The following is a 20829-nucleotide window of genomic DNA, read 5'->3' on the forward strand; positions in this document are numbered from 1 at the left end:
AGAACTCTGCCCACTCCTGCTCCCAAGCCTTGAAAGAGGCCAGGAGAGGTGAGTGCCAGCAGCTCCCACAGAGCCAATGTTGCCCGTGTGCCCAGCACAGCATACAGCGCGTTCCCTGCATTCCCCACTGACAGAAGAGGGTCAGTGGCACAGGAAACCAGGCGTAAAAGCAAAGTCCCCATAGATAGGGTGGTCACTGTACAAGGGCCTTCCTTGCCTCTTGCTCAGCAGGGGTGGGCTCCCTAAGGCCCCACCCACCCTGTAACCCTGAGAATTCAGGTGCAGGAAATGGTACCGATCTGTCCTAACTGTAGAGGGGGTGGTGCTGGCAGACATCACACTGAGACAGCATGTGCTCCACTGCTAAACACTCAAAGTGTTCTGGAAAACCCATGAACAACCAACATGTTTCTCTCTAGCCTGCACAAGGACTGAATGACCAGAGTAGTTTGCATGTTTTTTCTGGGAGCAAGTTTCATGGTTCCCAGACTACGTTGTTTTTTTCCTCTCCCCTCTCTCTTTTTTATTTGAGAGAGACAGAGAGCACGCACACACAAGCTGGGGAGAGGAGGGGAGAGAAAGAATCTCAAGCAGGCTCCACGCTCAGCTCGGAGCCCAACGTGGGACTGGGCTCCACAACTCTAGGATCATGACCTGAGCAGAAATCAGTCACCCAACCAACTGAGCCCATCAGGTGCCCCTCCACTCTCTCTTTTAATCCTATTTTACCTGTGTTCCTTAATGGTCTAGTAATGGTCTCCCTCACGTGAGTTAGTTGGTGTGTAGGTAACTAAGCGAATGCCTCTGAGTCTCTGACAATCTTATAGAACACTTATCATCATCACCTAACTCTCTGGTGGCTTCCCACCACTCCTAGGGCAGCAGACAAGGCAAGCTGCCTACCCGATCGCCACCTGCCCGTCCTTCCTCACTGACAGAAGCCAAATTTTAATTAGAATGGCAGTGTCTCCAGCTGGAGTACATTTCCTCGCCTCTCTACACAGGTACAGCTACGTGATTTAGTCTGGTCGGTGAGAAGTAAACTGAAACGCATGTGGGATTTCCAGAAAAGCTTCTCAAAGGCAACTCTTTGTCCTGATCCCCAATCGTTCCCCTTCTGAATGACGGACATGACAGCCAGAACTCCATCTTGGACCAGGAGACAACCTCAAGTACAGAGGCCTCACAACAGGCACGGTGGAACAAGAAGACAGGCAGACTGGGGTTCCTGAGGCTTGCAGAGACACCAGCCCCTGGGTCCTCACCTCCAGACTTCTTTCGAGCACAAAGAGCATGCCTTTGTGTTTGAAGCCATGCTCGTGGGTTTCTGTTGACTGCAGCCACTCCTAGCCTGTCGTGTGCCCTGACCCTGCGTCCGGCCCTCCACAAAATGCTCTATGGGCATCGCTGCACTAATTCCTCAAGCATGCTCCATGAACTCAGGTCTCTCAGCCAGTTTTGAGACAAGGAGACCTCAACACAGGGAAGTCCTGCCCAAGTTACCTGACAGGGCAAAGCCCCGGCCATCGGAATTCCCTGCAGAGGCTTTGAAAAATGTCAAAGCCATGCTAAGAAGCATGAACGAAAGTGTGGTGAGGAACAGGGTGATACATGCAGTTTCAGAGACGCTCCCCACAACATACTCACTAGTCACCGGGGGAAAAGAGAAGCTTCACAGTGGAAAAGCCTGGCAGACACCACCTTAACCAAGGGCCCAAGGGAACACCACTGGTCGTAAGAGAGGTCAATATCATGCACCGCCTGACAGAACGCACTGAGGAGGATGCAGCATTCCTTCTGAGGTGTTCCTGCCAAAGATGCAGAACCTCAGTCTATCTATGAGGAAACATCAGACAAACCCAAAGGGTGGAGCCTTCTACAAAATACCTGGCCTGTCATCCTCGAGTGTCAAGGTCATAAAAGTCAAGAAAAGACAAAGGAACTGCTTCAGACTGAAGAAGACCAAAGAGACAACTGAGCAACGTGTGATTCTGGACAGAATTCTTTTGCTGTAAAGAACATTCTTGGGGTAAATGGTAAAACTTGAAAGAGGCTTAGTTGGTAGTGATGTACCAGTTTTAATTTCCTGACTTTGTTGAATGTACTGTGGTTTTGAAGGATAATGCCCACCCCATGCCCAGGAAATCCACACTGAAATATTTAGAGGCACAGGGGTATCATGTCCCCAATTTACTCTCAAATGGTTCAAAAAAAAATTACTATGTATATAGACTGAGAATGATAAAGCAAATATGGTAAAAGGTCAACATCTGGGGAAAATGAGTGAAAGGTAGACAGGCATTCTTTGTATTGTTCTTTAAAATCTAAAATGATTTCAATGTGAAAAGTTAAACAATTGTTAAGACCCAGAAGCGGTTTCTGTTTCAGCCTCCTCTCTCCTTTGCCCCCTCCTCCAATTCCAGGCAAAAGAATCTCCGGCTGCTCCTCAAAAAACCAAGATTCTTACTCACTGCAGGGCCTTTTGCCCTTGCTGTTCCTTCTATCTGGAAGACGCCCCCTACACTTTTGCGGGGGTCACTCCCTTACTTCTTTCAGGTCTCAGCCTCCAAGAGGCCCTCCCCGAGACCTCTGATATGGTTTCTCTCCATTTTCTGCCTGCAAACCTGCCCTAACACATCCTCGTTATTTCCCCCATAGCGATGGTCAGAGTTGGCTAGTAATTTGCCAACTGGTTTAGTCTGTCTTCCCTGCTGGACTGTCAGCTCTACAAGAGCAGAGATTCTCATGTCTTTTGTTCACTGTCCCCAGCACCTGGAACACTACCTAGCACAAAGCAACAACGTCGCTGAACCGACAGGTGAGTGAATGACTTAGTTACCCACCTACGAACTCCCAAGCCATGCGGGGAAGGGGGTGTGCGCCGGGACCCTCACCCCACCCCTACCCAATGTCCAGGCCCCAGCCTACCTGGCAGTGTTAAAAATGTGCTGCTGCTTGTTCTCCTTGGGGTTCAAAATCACCACCACACAGCTGGGGAGAAAGAGGGAAATGTGCCCAAACTGAGGGGAGTATTGGGGTCCAGGGATGATTCTATTCCCAACAGAAGAGCCCACACATAAATAAGGCTCTGAACAGAAGATTCTCTCCTCCTTCTCCAGGTGTCTAACGCTGAGAATCTTAGGACACTTCAAGTTATTAGATAATATATTCTTAAATAGAAACCAACACTTCTTCTGTCAGGCACTGGGCTAATAAAGACCTTATGTGCACAATCTCTTTAAATCCTCACAAATGACAGGTAAAGTCGGAAATCTTAGCCCCCTCTTGTAGAAGAGGAAACTTGAAGCCCAGAGAGGGAAAATCCTTTGCCCAGGACCACCCAGCAGGTCAGGAACAGAGTGGGGATATGAATCCATAACAGATTTCAAGAGCCCACCCTTGTCCTCTATCCTGGACTGCATTGTAAAGACTCAATGACAGACAGATATTATTCATTAGGAAGGACTACAGATCTGCCCCTGCCCTCCAGGAGTGGAGGGGTCTTTGGTGCCTAGAACAGTGCCAGGCTAGATCAGTATTTATGGAATAAACAGGAGGAGACCTTTCAGTCCTCTCAACTACCCAAAAGGAGGATATTCCTAGTTGTGTTTTATGGACGAAGCAGCAGGGGTTCACAGAAGAGCACACGGTGGAGCTGGGACACAAATCCAGGCTGTCTGACACCATGGCTTGGGTATTTCCCAGAATCGCCACCACCTCCCATCTGCAGTCACAATAAGGCTTTCATGGTGCTCACCACATGCCGGGTGCTGTTCTAGACCTAGATGGGCCTCTCCACAGTCCTCAGGGGTAGGCAGCTTACCTGCATCCTACAGCCAGAAAAGCCAAGGCCCGCCCACTCACTCACCCTGCCAGGTAGGCCACATGGCCTGTGCTGGGGTCACAGGTCAGGCCACTGCTGTTCTGGGCTGTGATGCCGAGCACCTTCTCGAGCGACACCTGTGGGGGAAATGTCCAAGTCAGAAGGACATGTCCCAGTAGGCCCTCCGTGGCACCACTGCCTCAGCCACCCATTCAGTCCCTGTTACATCTAATACTAACTGAACTTCTACAGTCATGTGACCAACAGCTAACATTTGTTCTTCTCAACATTCCTTTGAAGGACACAGAACGATGAGGAAGACAGACAAAAACCCCTACCCTCCTGGAGCTCACATCCTAATCATGATGGGATGGAGGACATAAAAAATAAACAGAACAAACATGTAAAACAGATGCCAGGTGCTGATAGGAGCAGAAGAGAAAAATAAAGCAGGGAAGGAGATTGGGAGTATAGGGAAGAGAGAAGGCCTCATTGAGAAGGTGACCTCTGAATAAGTTTCTAAATATTTTACAAGGATGAAAAATTCAAAGCCTCACAACCCAAGGAAAGAAGGCACTATTATCACCCCATTTTACAGATGGGGACATTGAGGCCCAAGATCCCATGCCTGTGGAGTGACAAAGTTGGCATACAAACCCAGCTAGTCTCTGGCTCCAAAGCCAGTCCATATGTTGGGCCCTGCAGGGGAGACACAGGCATGAGCAAGAGTGGACACCATCTATTCCCTCAACAAATTTACAGTCTAGAGGTTCAACAAGTAAAGAAACAAGTGAACAATCACATTGGAAATTTTAAAATTCTCTAAGCAAAGTAATTTAAATGAGCAAATCTCTATTGTGGTTGATTAAAACAATTTAGAGTATAGACTAATAGAATTGTGATACTTTCATACTTTCTTTCAAAATGAAAGACTAGTTTCTTTTTTTTCTTAATGTTTATTCATTTTTGAGAGACAGACAGACAGGGCATGAGTGGGCAAAGGGCAGAGAGAGAGGGAGACACAGAATCTGAAGCAGGCTCCAGGCTCTGAGCTGTCAACACAGAACCCAATGTGGGGCTTGAACCCATGAACTGTGAGGTCATGACCCAAGCTGAAGTCAGATGCTCAATCAACTGAGCCACCCAGGCACCCCTGGAATAGACTAGTTCCTAATTATTATTAAAGTAAAACATTCTCAAGCAAGTCCTTGGTATCAGAAATGAGAGGCATAGCATAATGATAACTAACACTTACTGAGCATTTACCAGGAGCTACGCACTGTTTAAATACCTGTAACTGTACCGACTCATCTAATACTCACAATAACCCTGTGATATGGTCATTATTGTCATCATCTCCATATTACAGATGAGGATATAAAGAGGCTCAGAGAGGTAACCCATCCAGGAAGGAGCCATACCAGGACTCTAACCCAAGCAATCAGGCAATGGCACTCACATCGTTTTTATATCTGTCAATCAGCATTACTGGGCATTAATATCATATAATGGTCATTTTTAGAGTAGATCTTTTGTAAGCCAGATGGACTCTGTGCCACCAAACAAGAAAAATAAATGATATCAATTACCCAAAAATACACAATCAAAACAGTAGTAGCTACCACTAATAGAGAATTTACAATGCGCCAGGTATTGTTCTAATGCTTAACATATGTGAGCTCACTTAATCCTCACAAACACCTTACAAGGGAATATTTATATTATTATCTTCATCTTACAGATAAGGACACTGAGGCACAGAAAAGTTCATAACAAGAAGAACAGAACTGGGGTGCCTAAGTGGCTCAGTCAGTTAAGAGTCCAACTCTTGATCTCAGCTCAGGTCTTGACCTCAGGGTCATGAGTTCAGGCCCTGCATTGGGCTCCATGCTGGGCATGGAGAGAGAAGGGGGGGGGAGGGGGGAAGGGAGGGAGGAGGAGGAAGAGGAAGAGGAGGGGGAGACAAAGAACAACAACAACAGAATTAAGGTTTAAGCCCAGGCATTCTGGGTCTAGAGGTTGCACTCGTTAAGAGTGCACATTACTTACTGCCTCTCTGAAATTGCTATTGTCATTCCTCTATTTTATACATAGTTTAGTGCTCACAAGGTACTTTCAGGAACCTACAAGGTAAGGGCTGTGAAGTACAGGGTGCTAGGTGAGAGATTAAAGTAAGTGTCTGTTTTAGGCTGGGGGAAGGCCTTTCAGGGTAGGGATATGCAGGCTGAGACTTGAGGGATGAGGAGCCAGTCGGATGGACTGCAGCAAAAACCCAAGAGCACTCAGCAAACACTTAGGAGGTGGTAAAGAGCTTGGAGCCTCAGGAAAACAGAAAGCAGGCTTGTGTGACTGAACATTTGAGAGAGAGGACTATGGAGGTATAGCCAGAGAGGTGGGCAGGGGCCACCAGGAACTGCAGCCAGGAAGGGGTGATATAATCAGAGCGCAGCAGGAAGCCATGTGGCAGGAAGAAGATCCACCAGCAGCTACCATGTTTCCACTCTCTAACTGGACTCTGCCAAGCAGGTCATAGTCACCATTTCATTTCTGCTCCCTGCAACCCCATGGTATGGTTATTAATACATCTGTTTTATAAAAATAGACTTCGTAGCTCAGAGAGTTGGAGAACAATTTTTTTTTTTAATTGCTGCTGTGCTAATGGAATTCCTTCTATCTACTCCAAAATCTTTGTTCGTGTGTCTAAAGACTTAGGGAACTGTTCTGTACTCCCTCCCGCAGGAAGCGTTGCTGAGATTTTACAATTATTCACATGTTCTCCATAATTTAGGGTGGCAATATGGAATAAGAATCCCACGTTGGTAAGGGAGAAGTAAAGAGAAGGCAGGTGAGGAGGGAAGGCGGAATAGCGCTGAGGGACAGTTTAGATAGGTAGGGTTCGATACTGAACACTGGTAGGGACCCTAAAGATCCAGCGTGGGGCGAGGTCACAAAAATGGAAGGGCCCAGAGAGACATCCAAAGGTGACTGAAGGGATACGTAGGAAGGCGGGACTAGGAGGTGATCAGCAGAACTAAAATACACTGAGGTAAGGGTCCAGAGAGAACCCCGAAAATGGTCCAAGGGCTAAGGGAGCCGGGGTTGACAGGTGGGCTAGAAATGATGGGTACCTGAGAGAGAAGGGAGAGTGGGAGGAGCCTTGGCTAACGGGGCGGGACGTAGGAAACGAAACGGGCTAGAGAAGACTAGGAGAGGGTTGATAGGCGGGGCCAACGATCTAAGGGCGGGTCCAGGGGAGCTTGGGAGGGAGCCTGGAACTGGAGTGGGCAAGGCAAACAGCTCCTCACCCGGTTGTGCACCGTGTCCTCCGGCGCCGCCGAGAGTCGGGTCCGCCGCCGGAGACACAGTTGGGGAGCGGGAGGCGGAGAGCACTGGTTCCTCCGCGTCGGAACTCCCACCGTGACGGATGGCAGCTTCTCGACTGCATCGTTCCGCGCGTAGCCTCCGGGCCCCAAGGCCGCCATCGTCGCGCCGGAGCAGGAGAGCCGTTGCACTCCCCAACTGCCGCCGACGCCTCCACGACCCGCTCAAAGAGCAAACGGCCCGCGGGAAAGCCGGCGCCGCCGCCCATTGGACGCGGTAGGCCCCGGGCCTGGCCAATGTCAGAGCTACCGAGCGGAGGTTTTGACCAATGAGGGCTGAGAGGCGGAGCGAAGTGTCTGGCAGGGTGGGTCCATAGCTAGTTTACTTGCTGCCTGATTAAACAAAATGGCATTTTTATTGCGGTCTGTGTTTTCATCATTAACAAACGTTTAGGTTTTAACTTTTACGTAGCTAAGGCCAAAGCCTCCAAAGCCCCCAGTTCGCTTTTTGCAGCACTTCCCCCGCACACGCAGCGGATAGTCACCCGGATATAAGGGTAGGGTGGGGCCGAAAGAGACCGACCACTTGGCGCAGGCTCAGAAAAGCCGTGACATCACCTGTCTCCCAGCACAAGATAAGGTCAGAGTGGCTAAGAACTGGCTTTGTGCCGTCCCACTCGCTTTTCCCCATTTGCCACGTGACCAGGGCGTAGTTGTGGTAGCGCGACTGGGCGCGTAGTGCGCAGCCGCCCTCTCCCCTTCCCCGCACGTGATGAGGCTTCAAGGGCCATCACGTGAGGCGGGCAGAGAGCGTGCGGGTGGGGCCGGGTTCTGTGGAGCTTCGCGAGGAGCAAAGTGCGGCTGCAGACTGGGCAGGACTCAACGGGCTTGAACAGCCATGCCCAAGTATTGCCGTGCTCCGAACTGCTCCAACACTGCGGGCCGACTGGGCGCTGACAACCGCCCTGTGAGCTTCTACAAGTGAGCGCAAGTGTGGGGCGGGGCTTGCGGGGCGGGGCTTGCGGGGGCGGGGCCCGAGGATAACTGCCCCTTTGCCCGGCACCTGGTCCATCCCGCAGGTATCTAGAGACAGGGTTAGCAAAGTGAAGAGACGGTATTTTCAGCAGTAAACACAGAACATGCAAAGGCGCAGATGTGCTAAAACGCAGGTGTAGACGATTAACTACAGGTAGTGAAAGGGGCGAGCGGAAGAAGTGGGACCGTAGGGAGGGGCCTACAACTGCCCGCTTGTCATCTCCACGAAGTTGAGGTATCTCAATCGCCAAACATCGGAAACTGAGCTCCTGATCTTGTCTCCCTCCCGAACCTTCCACAACCTTTCCTATCTCGGTTAATAACTTACTTCATCTTACCTGTTGTTTAGGCCAGAAACCTTAGAGTCATCTCTCTACTCACACTTTTCTTTCTACTCACATCTCTCTACTCACATCTTTTCTTTCCTCACACTTAAAGTAAAAATTAGCTTAAACTGTGAAAAAACAAAGATAATTTTAAAAAATCTGTCTTCCTCTTTATTATTCCCCGGCTGGAATAAAAGACATGGGAAAGGCGGGCTGAAGAGTTAATAGGAAAAAATATTTCTATATTTTTCACAGGGACATGCAGCAGATGTAAAGTGAAAAAATTCCCCTTCTTTGAGCTTTTTACTAGGAAACTTTGTTCTCTAAAATCCTAGACTATTGGGGTGCCTGGCTGGCTCAGTAGATAGAGACACTTGATCTCAGGGTCGTGAGCTCAAGCCCTATGTTGGGCATGGAGTCTACTTTTAAAACATTGTAAAAACATGGACGATGATAAACTTTGCTGTTTGAGATTATATCGGTAAAAATGCAACATCTCACTGAACACCTGGGGGAGTTAAGTCATTTTTACAATGAGAAGCAGCCTCAGTTTACAGTCCAGGGGCAGAGCTTCAGGTAAGGCATTTCTGGACACAGTTTTCCACATTGACCTAAACTGTATTGCTTCCAAGGAGACAGGACTCTGGACTCACTTTGCAATGCAGACCTAGTATTTATCCCTTCACACACAATTCTGCTTTGCTTTAAGCCTAGCTAAACAATTTCATTTACATTTCACCCCTTCCCCCAAATCCAAATAATAACCCTGTCTTTTCCTTTGTTTGGTGAGACTCCTTATAGTACCTCTGGTGTGCAGTTTCCCTCATTGCTGTGGTACATAAACCTGACTTTCTGTGACTACAGGTGTGTCCCTGGGGGCCTTAGTCTGAATCAGCCAGGACACATTCCTCATCCAGTCTGTCAGCAGATCCTGTGGGCTCTCCCTTTAAAAATCTATCCAGAATTGACCACTTCTAACCCCCTTCTCTGCCTCCATTCTGGTTCTGGCCATTACCACCTCCTGACTGCACCATTTTAGTAGCCTCTTCATTGATCAACCCACTCCCACATTCTGATCTCCACACACAGTCACAGGGAACTTGTGTACACCTGAGTCAGATCAGAGTCCTCCTCTGTTCAGATCCCTCCCCTGGCTCCCACATCACTCATAAAAGACAAGGTGAGGCTGGAGCAGACAGAAAGGCCTACAAAGCCCTACAGGAGCTCCATCTCCAGTCTCTGTATGACTCATCTCCCTCCTGCTTCTTCCCCCTTACCACTGTTCTCCAGCATCACTGGCTACTCGATGTTCCTCTAGCATGCCAGGCACATTGTTGCCCCAGGGGCTTTGTGCTTTTCCTTATTTTTTTTTAAATTTTATTTTTTATTTTTTAAAATTTACATCCAGATTAGTTAGCATATAGTGCAACAATGATTTCAGGAGGAGATTCCTTAGTGCCCCTTACCCATTTAGCCCATCCCCCCCACAACCCCTCCAGCAACCCTCAGTTTGTTCTCCATATTTATGAGTCTCTTCTGTTTTGTCCCCCTCCCTGTTTTTATATTATTTTTGTTTCCCTTCCCTTATGTTCATCTGTTTTGTCTCTTAAAGTCCTCATACGAGTGAAGTCATATGATTTTTGTCTTTCTCTGACTAATTTCACTTAGCATAATACCCTCCAGTTCCATCCACGTAGTTGCAAATGGCAAGATTTCCTTCTTTTTGATTGCCGAGTAATACTCCATTGTGTGTGTGTGTGTGTGTGTGTGTGTGTGTGTGTGTGTGTGTGTGTGTGTATACCACATTTTCTTTATCCATTTATCCATTGATGGACATTTGGGCTCTTTCCATACTTTAGCTATTGTTGATAGTGCTGCTGTAAACATGGGATGCATGTGTCCCTTCAAAACAGCACACCTATATCTCATGGCTAAATGCCTAGTAGTGCAATTGCTGGGTCATAGGGTAGTTCTATTTTTAGTTTTTTGAGGAACCTCCATACTGTTTTCCAGAGTGGCTGCACCAGTTTGCATTCCCACCAACAATGCAAAAGAGATCATCTTTCTCCACATCCTCGCCAACATCTGTTGTTGCCTGAGTTGTTAATGTTAGCCATTCTGACAGGTGTGAGGTGGTATCTCATTGTGGTTTTGATTTGTATTTTCCTGATAATGAGTGATGTTGAGCATTTTTTCATATGTCGGTTGGCCATCTGGATGTCTTCTTTGGAGAAGTGTCTATTCATGTCTTTTGCCCATTTCTTCACTGGATTATTTATTTTTTGGGTGTTGAGTTTGATGAGTTCTTTATAGATTTTGGATACTAACCCTGTATCTGATATGTCGTTTGCAAATATCTTCTCCCATTCTGTCGGCTGCCTTTTAGTTTTGCTGATTGTGTGCTTTTCCTTCTGCATGGAAAGTTCTTACCTTTATGACCACCACTTTATGTAAAATGATAACCCTTTCCCAGATAACATGTATTCTCCCTATCCACCTCCTGTTTTATTTTTCCCTTTAATGCTTACCACTATTTGGCATGTCACATATTTGATGTATTCATTTATGGTCTTCCCTACTAGAATATCACTCTATGAAGGCAGAGATTTTTCTCTGCCTTGCTCTCTGTTATTTCTCCAGCCCTAGAACAGTGCCTGGTGCATAGTGGGTGCTCAGTAAATATTGGTTGGATGAATTTGATTAATGCATTTCAGATGGCTTTCCTAAGGAAACCTAGCAGCCCATGTCAGTTGAGGGGCCCTGGTACAGAATAGGAATAATGCAGAGGAGTCTTCAAACCTAAATCAGTGTGTCCAGATTTGCTTTATAAAATATATTGTTCTGGCATTGTTTATGAATTCAGTAACTCTTGAGTGTCTCCTGGAGAAAGGAAATCCCTGCTGGACACAAAGGACCCTGAGAGATCCTGTTCCTGTCCTGACAACTCATGGATAAGTGAAGGGTCAAACATTGAAGAACCGAACACACAACCTGGGAGTCACTCCTGATCCTTTCTTCAGCACCACTGCCCCCAGTCAGGTCCATTAACCCATCCTTTGACTTTACCTCCCAAACACATCTCCACCCAATCAAAATAAAACCCCTAACACCTTGGCAATACAGTTATAAATGCAAATGGGAAACTCCTAACTAAACTATTAGGAAATAACAACAACAACAAAAAAAAACCCTACATTTCCAGTCTGACCATTTCTCATTACCTCTGCTATTCAGGTTGTCATATCTATTACTGAGACATTGTGAGAGCTGCTTCCTGACCTCCCTGCTTCCACTCTTGTGGCCCTTACAAGAACAAGAACTTGGAGAGCACTTACTATATGCCAGGAACTGTTCTAAATGCTTCACATATAATAATGAGAATAATGACGACCGTGCAGAGCAGCCAGATGGCTTCATAAAGATCAGTTTATATCTGTGTTGTTTAAATCCCATCAGGGGCGCCCAGGGGCTCAGTCAGTTAAATGTCTGACTCTTGGTTTCTGCTCAGGCCATGATCTCATGGTTTGTGGGATCGAGCCCTCTGTTGGGTTCCGTACTGACAGCAGCAGCCTGCTTGGGATTCTCTCTGCCCCTCTGCCACATGTCCACAGGGGTGTGCACCCACACTCTCTCAAAATAAATAAATAATTTAAAAAATTAAATAAATCCCACCAATGGCAATCAGGCTGTCCCTCACACAGGCTGACCCCTTTCCATCTCTAGACTCACCTCGAGTCAGTTTTGCAGAAGCCACATAGTTAAGAGTTTGGCGAGGGGCTATTTCCAAAGGAGATCCAGGAGAAGGCAAAAGGAGAAGGAGAAACAAAGAGGGATGTGGCTGCCAGGGAATAACAAGAGCCTGCCAGGCAGCCAAAGGAAACATTCATTAGTTCTATTTTAGGCCCTTTCAGGCACGTATGAGAGTCATCTCTCATGGGGGACCTATCAGGAATTGCATTTGGTTGGCAGTAAGAAAGTCACGAAATATTACTGGCTAAAAAAAAATTATGGAGATTATAGGATAGAGTGTGTTTAAATTATGCTGCAGTAACAAATGCAAAATCTCAATGGCTTACTACAGCAAAGGTTTATTTCTCACTCACACTATGTCCTCTGCAGATCATTTGTGGACCTACTCTACAATATCTTAACTGGGGCCTCAGGCTGAAGGAGCCTCTCCTACATGGAATATTGCTGGTCTTATAGGAGGGGGAAAAGAGAAAGGGAAAATTACCCATTGACTCCCGACAAATTTTATATTTAGAAGTGGCCCAGGGGCACCTGGGTGGCTCAGTAAGTTAAGTGTCTGACTTGATTTCGGCTCAGGTCATGATCTCACAATTTGTGAGATCGAGCCCCACGTTGGGCTCTGAGCTTACAGCATGGAGCCTGCTTTGGATTCTCTCTCTTCCTCTCTCTGCCCCTCCTCTGCTCACTCTCTCTCTCTCTTTTTTTCTCTCTCTCTCTCTCTCTCTCACTCTCTCTCTCTTTCTCTCTCTCTCTCAAATAAACATTAAAAAAAAAAAAAGAAGTGGCCCATGTCACTTTCAGTCATTTGGCCAAAGCAAGTCTATGGCAAGCCTCAAGTCTTTGGAGTAGAGATATATAATCTTCAAGTGAGGAAGGGCAGCAAATATTTTGAACAATAACATAATCTACCAAGAGTTTATTTTTCTCTCATATAAAACAAATACAGAGGTTGACAGACCAGCACCAGTGTGGCATGTCCACAATCGTTAGGGTTGAAGTTCCTCTTTTTCTGTCCTGTCATCCTTAGTATGTAGCTTCCATCCAAGATGGCTACCAAGTGCCATGTATCATTCCTGGGAAGAAGAGCAAAAGGGGCTCCAACTGCAAACTGAATTAGCCCCCTCTAGAAAGCCTTCCCAGAAACCCCACCCAATGGTGAGTTCTCCATCATTGGTCACCCTCCAACTACAGAGGAAACTAGGAAATGTAGTCTTTTAGCTGGGCATTTAACCACCCTGAAGACCATTAGGATTGATTGTTAGTAAGGAAGAAAAGAACTTCTTCTTTTTTTTTCTTTTGAAAAGAACTTCTAACAGCATATGCCACTCCATGATCTAGAAGGATGACTAACAAGACTAAACTGTTCTATAGAAAAGGAGGACACTGTCCACTTACGGTAGATTTTTACAGAGTCCATTATAAATGTTGCCATTCAGAGGAATAAAGAAGAATAAGAAAAAGACCAAGTTAGGAAGAGATTTTGTACTTTCCTCCTTTGCCCCCTGAGCTGCTCTGATCCATGTGAGAACCCCCTCGCCTTTCAGGTACCATTCCAGATTTTCTTACACAACACAAAAGTATTCATTGGCCAGAACCTAGTTACATGGCCCCACCTACACAAAGGAACTTGGGAAACATAGTCTTTTAGCATGGCACTTTATGACCTCAACTGAAGTTGGAATTTCGCTAGTAAGGAAGAAGAAAAGGGCAAGTGGAGCAGTCACTTGTCAGTGTTTGCCAAGAAGGGGGCAGGGTTTGCCAAGAAGGGGGCTGCTGCAAGAGATTTCTTGTGTGTGTCCAGGCAGAACGGGGTTGATGAGAGGATTTGGATCCCAAACAGAGACGAAAGGGACTGCAGCAGCCAGAGTTCCTGGCTGTGTGCCCTGGGGTTCTGCTCTTTGGGTGCCACAGCTCTTCTGAGTCAGCCCCTCTGCCCTCTTGCACTATCTGTGCCCCCCCGCCCCCCCCTTGCCCTGTCTGTCTGCCTTTTGGCTGAGAAGTCTTGCTCCCACCCCCATCTCTGTCCATCCTACCCAACTCCTTTTTTATGTGTCCTTCCTAGTTTCTTTTTCTTTTTTTCTTAATTTTGAAATAATGTTTATTTCTTTATTTTGAGAGACAGCACTTATACGTGAGTGGTGGAGGGGCAGAGAGAGAGGGAGAAAGAGAATCCCAAGCAGGCTTCACATTAGCAGCACAGAGCCCAACACAGGGCTCGATCCAATGAACACTGAGAGTATGACCTGAGCCCAAATCAAGAGTCAGGCACTTAACTGACTGAGCCACCCAGGCGCCCCTGCCTTCCCAGTTTCTTTATGCATATACAAGCAAATCTGAATATATGTTCTAATTTCACCCTTTATTACTGTATTAATTTCCTGTGGAAACTGAAACAAACTTGATGGCTTAATACGGCAGAAATTATTCTCTCACAATTCTGGAGACCAGAAGTGCAAGTCGGTTTTGCTGGGCCAGAATCAAGGCCTTGGCAGGGTTGCACTCCCTGTGAGGCTGTAAGAGAATCCATTTCTTGCCTCTTCCAGTTAGTTTCTGGTGACCACGTCATTCCAATCTCTGCCTTTGTGCACACATCGCCCTCTCCGCTTTCATCTGAGGTAACATCTTCTCAGCCTCCCTCTTACAAGGATACCTGTAATTGCATTTAGGGCCCAAATGAAAGATCCAGGATGACTTCCCATCTCAGGACCATTAACTTAATCACACCTTTTGTCATGCAACGTAGTATTCACAGGTTCCAGGGATTAGAACATGGATATCTTTTGGAGGCCATTACTGAGCCTGCCACAATTACTAAAAGCTGATCTGCTCTGTTTGGAACTTTGCTTTTTTCAGATAACGTGTATGCCTGACAATAGCATGTCAGTTCATAGAGTGCCTCCACGTTCTGTTTTAGGGTTCCATAGTGTTCCTTTTGTGCGCGAGTTTGTTACCTTGTCTCCTAGGGATGGTGTTGTCCCGCACTAACACCCTTACTCTGCCCTTTTAACAAAGAGCAGGTCTCAAAGCCCTCAGCAGATGAAGGTATCTGGCTGTTTTTTTTTCGTCAACTCCTGTTCATGGAATTGATACGGTTTTCTTTACTTTTCTTTTTTTTTTTTTTTTTTTTGTTTTAACAGAACTGTATGACTTTTTTTTTTTTTTTAATTTGAGAGAGAGAGAGAGAGAGAGAGAGAGAGAGCCAGGGATAGTGGCAGAGGGAGAGAGAGAATCAAGCAGGCTCCACACTCAGCACAGAACCCAACACAGGGCTCCATTCCACAACTCTGGGATCATGACCTGAGAGATCAATCAGTTGAGTCTCCCAGGTGCCCCAATACTGGTTTTTCCATCTTAAATTGTGGTGTAAAGTTTTCTCTTTGAGGTATCTTTGTTAAACACTTAAAGTTGGTCAGTTTTAAGAAAAATATTAAGTAAATCATGTGGCAGATATAGAAGATACTGTGCAGGTAGAATGTGGATGACTGACCGTACTAGTTATCTAATGCTACATAACAAACTATCTCGAAATTTAACGGCTTAAAATAAACCTTTAATGTCTCCCAGTTTCTGACAGCTGCCCCAGGACAAATGGTCCAGAACTCAATTATGTGGCCGCCCCTGGCTGCAAATGAAACTGGAAAATGAGGTCTCCATTGTGGACAGTCTGGAGTCTCAGCTAATCCCCACCCACTCCCACAGGGAAAGCTTTTATTTCATTCATTTTTTTAAACGTTAATTTTTAAGTTTTACCTTTAATTGCAAAATACATGTAATATGAAATCTACCATATCAACCATTTAAAAATTTTTTTAATGTTTATTTTTGAGAGAGAGAGGGAGACACAGAATCTGAAGCAGGCTGTCAGCACAGCCTGATGCAGGGCTCAAACCCACAAACAGTGAGATCATGACCTGAGCCAAAATTAAGACTCAGACAAATAACTGACTGAGCTACCCAGGCACCGCTGTTTGTTTTTGTTTTTGTTTTTTTTTAATTTAAAACTTTTTTTTAAAGTTTGTTTATCCTGAGAGAGAGAGGGGCAGAGAGAGGGAGAGAGAGAATCCCAAGGAGGCTCCACACTGTCAGCACAGAGCCTGACTTGGGGCTCTGTCCCACAAACCAGGATATCATGACCTAAGCCAAAATCCAGAGTCAGACACTTAACCAGCTGAGCCACCCAGGTGCCCCAAGTCTTTTGCCCATTTTCAATGGGGTTATTTTTGTTGTTGTTGAGTTGTTTAAAAACCTTTTAACAGGGGCGCCTGGGTGGCTCAGTCAGTTAAGCGTCCAACTTCAGCTCAGGCCATGCTCTTATGGTTTGTGAGTTCGAGCCCTGCATCAGGCTCTCTGCTGTCAGTGCAGAGCCCGCTTCTGATCCTCTGTCCCCTCTCTCTGTGCACCTCCTCCACTTGCACTCTCTCTCTCAAAAATAAATATTAAAAAAACCCCACCTTTATCAGGTGTTTTCAAGCATACACCAAAAAGTAGAGTTATATAAATGGATTCGCATATATCTATCACTCAGATTCACCAGTTGTCAACATTTTGCCAATCTTTTTCATCTACCCTCCACCTACTTACACCTTTAATGCAGTATTTATTTACTTTTAAAGCTTATTTATTTATTTTGAGAGACAGCATGAGTGGGAGAGGGTCAGAGAGAGAGGGAGAGAGAGAGAATCCCAAGCAGGTTCTGTGTTACCAACGCAGAGCCCGATGTGGGACTCGAACCCATGAAGCTGTGAGAGCGTGACCTGAGCCAAAACCAGGAGTGGGACGCTCAACCGACTAAGCCACCCAGGCACCCCTTTAATGCAGTATTTTATTTATTTATTTATTTTTAATGTTTATTATTTTTGAGAGAGAGAGACAGAGAGCAAGCAGGGAAGGGGCAGAGAGAGAGGGAGACACAGAATTGGAAGCAGGCTCCAGGCTCTGAGCTGTCAGCACAGAGCCCGATGTGGGGTTCGAACTCACAGACCGTGAGATCATGACCTGAGCTGTAGTTGGCCGCCCAACTGACTGAGCCACCCAGGCGCCCCTTTAATGCAGTATTTTAAAATAAATTCCAGATATTAGTTCTTTTGCCCATAAATATTTCAGAATGTTTTTCCAACAGATGACTATTTTAAAAACATAAACCAGGACAATTATCATACCTAGCAAAATTAATTTCTTACAACTATCCAGTGCCCAATTCATGCTCAATCTTCCCCAACTGTTTTAAAATGTCATTTTATGGAATGATTTGTTGCAGACAAGGTCTATAACCTGCAACTAGATGTTTCTTAAATCTCTTTTAACCTATAACCCCACCCTACCCCCATGAATGTAGAATCTCCCACTTTGTAGATTTGTCCAGTTTCATAAACTACTCTCTCAGCTTCATGTAGAGGAGCAGATTGTTGGGGGAGGGCAGAGTGGCTGTGGGTAAGGGCGATCAGGAAGGAGGCTGTTGCAAAAGCCCAGGCAGGAGAGGATGGAGGCTGAATGGAAGGGGCAACAGAGGTAGGAGAGGTGGGCTGATGCTGGGTGTTTAAAAGGTGGAAGAATGGGATGTGGGTTGGTGGTAGGGCCTGGGTAGGAGGCAGGGACAGCTTCTAGCCTGGGAGACAGAGGTCTGGAGCCCAGGGACCTCCCGATGTGTGTGTCCTCAGGGAGGGGTGTGACCGGACCTGATATTGCTGACCCCATAACCCCACTGACCCCGTAACCCCACTGCCCCTGGCAGGTTCCCACTGAAGGATGGCCCCCGGCTGCGGGCCTGGCTGCGGCACATGGGCCATGAGGACTGGGTGCCCAGCTGCCACCAGCACCTGTGCAGCGAGCACTTCACACCTTCCTGCTTCCAGTGGCGCTGGGGTGTGCGCTACCTGCGGCCTGATGCAGTGCCCTCCATTTTCTCCCCAGCGCCGCCTACTGAGGTGAGCAAAGGGAGGTCCCACCACTGGCGTCTGACCCCCAGTCTTCCCCACCTGGAAATAATCCATGGAGTCTGATCCCCAGCCCTCCTCTCCTGAGGGAGGTCCCTCCTCCAGTCTGACCCTATGCCCTTCTCTCCTGAGGGAAGTCCCTCTTTGAGGTCTGGCCTTACCTGATGGCAGTACCCCTTGGAGTCTGGCCCTGATGCCCCCCACCCCATGCTTTGTCTTCCAGAAGCACCAGAGTACCCGAAGCACCGAGAAGCCAGTCGTGTCTCCCTCCCCACCAGACGTCACGCCCCCGACCCCTGGCCCAGCTCTCTCGGCCCCTGGCCCTGTGCACCTTGTGGTACTAGGGCCAGCACCCAGAGGCCCCGAGGCCGCGGCCACCGTGTTCCTGGCCCCCCTGATCCTTCCTCCTGCTCCTGCCAGGCCACGGCCTGGAGTTCGGGCCCAGCACCCTCTGGCCGGGCTGGGCACTATCCTGGGAGCACTGCAACGTCGTGTGCGGAGGCTGCAGCGGCGCCAGGAGCAGCACCAGGTGCAGCTGCGGGCTCTAGAACAGCTGGCGCAGCAGCTGTGCAAGGAGAGCCTGCCGGCTGGGCGCACCAGGACCTGCTCTGCCTGGTGATGTGGCCACCTGGCCCCCGTGGCATATGTATTTTCATTTAAAAGTCAGAACATTTCATTCATGTTTCCACATTTCTGGCTTTTCTTGAAAAAAAAAGTCAGTTTCGCAATGCCTACCCACTATTGGTCAGAGCAGGGTAATGGCTGTTCCGTATATTAATAATATTTAAGGGGCCTTTACTCTCTGCCAGACAGAGTTAATAACTTATTGAAAACTCACTGTGACCTTGGTACTGCGGTTGTCCCCATTTTTCAGATGAAAAGTCAGGCACAAATCTCGCCCAAAGTCAAGCAGCCAGTAAGTTGCAGAACCTCGATTCAAACGGTTAGAGAGCTCCTGCCTGGCCCCTGTGGAGCGTGAGTTTGCAGCCCATCTAGTAGAGTCTCCCGAGCCCTATCTAAAGGCGCTTTTGCTCCTATAGTTTACTTCTGAATATTGGAGGAGGGCATTGTGTCTTTAAGAATTTGACCAGGCCTTTTCCCTGCTTCAAACCCTAGGGCCAACTTTGAGGTCCTAGGGCTCTCAGCCCTGCCTGGACAAGAGATAGGAAGGGGTTTCAAAAAGGAGCCCCCAAAGTAGCTCTGTGGCTAAGGTGTCTGCCTGCTGGCCAGTAGGTTGTACACAGCTAACAGATACGATTTTTTCTGGCCTCACTGGTGCTTTAAAATAATTTTTGGTCTTTCCTGAAGGCTCAGCAGATTTAGCAGCAGTCAGCTAGGAACAGTCAGCTAGAACTGCAGTGTGGCTGCCCCTGGAGGCTTTGTGTTTGAGACTGTGGCCTAACCATGCTGGGGCACAAGAGGGACATACAGAGTGTAGGGACAGACCTCAGACTCAGGTCTGGGATTCTTCAGCCTGCCATGGTCCCTGGGCCGACAGTGTCTCTCTGCCTCCCCTGCCCCCATTCAATCTATGTGTTTCAATCTCCTCCTCTCTCCTCCCACATTCATCTTTATGTTTCTGATGCCCCATCTCTCTTCCCTCCTGTCTCTCCATTTCCCCATGTCTCTCTTCATCTGCATCTTTCTGTGTCCCCCATCTATGTCTCTCTCTGTCTTCTCCTGTGTTTGCCTATCCCCATATCTGTCTCTCGACACCCCCCCCCCATTTCCCTGTTTCTCCATACCTCTTTATTCCCCCATGAATGTCTCTCTGGCCTCACATTTGTTTCCCTGTCTCCCCACAAATCTCTGCCCACATCTCTCTGTGTTCCTTGACACCCCCCTCCCACATCACCCTCCATGTTCCTCACCATTTCTTCCCCCCTTTTCCTTCCTTCCCTCTCTTCTTCCCTCCCCTCATTCCCCTGTGTTCTCCATCTCTATCACTTCTTTGTCTGGGAATGCCCAGCTCCCTGGATGTGAGGAGTCCCATTATCTGTGGAGGGTCTGACATAGGTGTGGTCCTTGCCCAAAGTCCTGCACTTCTCACACTGGATGCCAAGCCTGAGCTCCTGGACACTCAGACCCCCCCTGGACACTCAGACCCCCTGGACACTCAGACCCCCACTCAGACCTGGACACTCAGACCAGGACGGATAATGTTGCAGGACAGATGACAGAAGACAGAGGAAGAGCCACTCATCATACATGGGTCTGCCTAGCCCCACCGCCCATGCCTGGGCCATTGCAGCTCCCTCAAGGGTCTGGTTCCAAGTACCCCCTCCTAAGGAACCCCTTGAACCTTGGGGCTGACCAAGGCCCAAGCCTCATCAGTCCCTGTTCCCCTTGGTGCCAGGTTCCTGCCATTCCTAGTTTGAACCTTTGCAGTCAGTAAAACAGTCTCAGAGCAGAACAAGAGTTGTTTATTTGGGGAGAATTCTACCTGGTTCTCATACCCTTTGCGAAGTCTGGCGCTGAGCTGGGTGTACAGCAGTGAACACAGCTGACAAAGTCCTGCCCTCATGGTGTTTCTATTCTGCTTGAGTAGAATATAAACCAGTCAACTAATAAACAAGATAATTTCAGATTGTAATAAGCGCCGTAAAGACTAAACGAAAATGTAATGGAGTGGGGGTGGCACT

At 47.5% G+C, this 20829-nt stretch overlaps 2 protein-coding genes across 6 annotated transcripts in view; one reads left to right on the forward strand and one right to left on the reverse strand.

The window, feature by feature from the left end:
- The window catches only part of WDR62 (WD repeat domain 62), a 44530-nt gene extending 36792 nt beyond the window's left edge, over positions 1–7738 (reverse strand). For all 5 annotated transcript variants that reach the window (XM_019818674.3, XM_006941438.4, XM_011290033.4 and 2 more), the window contains exons 1-3: positions 7129–7738; positions 3869–3960; positions 2929–2991 (exon numbers count right to left, since the gene is read on the reverse strand). In XM_019818674.3, the coding sequence (XP_019674233.2) occupies positions 2929–2991; positions 3869–3960; positions 7129–7305 (332 nt within the window). In that variant the 5' untranslated portion in view covers positions 7306–7738. The remainder of the gene's footprint in view (positions 1–2928; positions 2992–3868; positions 3961–7128) is intronic.
- A 111-nt stretch (positions 7739–7849) lies between these two features.
- THAP8 (THAP domain containing 8) lies at positions 7850–20780 on the forward strand. Its single transcript, XM_006941437.5, has 3 exons — positions 7850–8124; positions 17986–18178; positions 18411–20780. The coding sequence occupies exons 1-3, from the start codon at positions 8042–8044 to the stop codon at positions 18804–18806; spliced, it is 672 nt and encodes a 223-aa protein (XP_006941499.2). The 5' UTR covers positions 7850–8041; the 3' UTR covers positions 18807–20780.
- The last annotated feature ends 49 nt before the right edge of the window (positions 20781–20829 follow it).

Source organism: Felis catus, chromosome E2 (genome assembly GCF_018350175.1).
Source record: "Felis catus isolate Fca126 chromosome E2, F.catus_Fca126_mat1.0, whole genome shotgun sequence".
Lineage (NCBI taxonomy): Eukaryota > Metazoa > Chordata > Mammalia > Carnivora > Felidae > Felis > Felis catus.

What these genes read in the sequence shown, in the direction of transcription:
- THAP8 (XM_006941437.5), top strand. Translation starts at nt 8,042, where the DNA reads ATGCCCAAGTATTGCCGTGCTCCGAACTGCTCCAACACTGCGGGCCGA. An exon ending in CGCCCTGTGAGCTTCTACAA is followed by an intron (nt 8,125 to 17,985) that starts GTGAGCGCAAGT and finishes TGCCCCTGGCAG; the next exon opens with GTTCCCACTGAAGGATGGCC. An exon ending in CCCCAGCGCCGCCTACTGAG is followed by an intron (nt 18,179 to 18,410) that starts GTGAGCAAAGGG and finishes TTTGTCTTCCAG; the next exon opens with AAGCACCAGAGTACCCGAAG.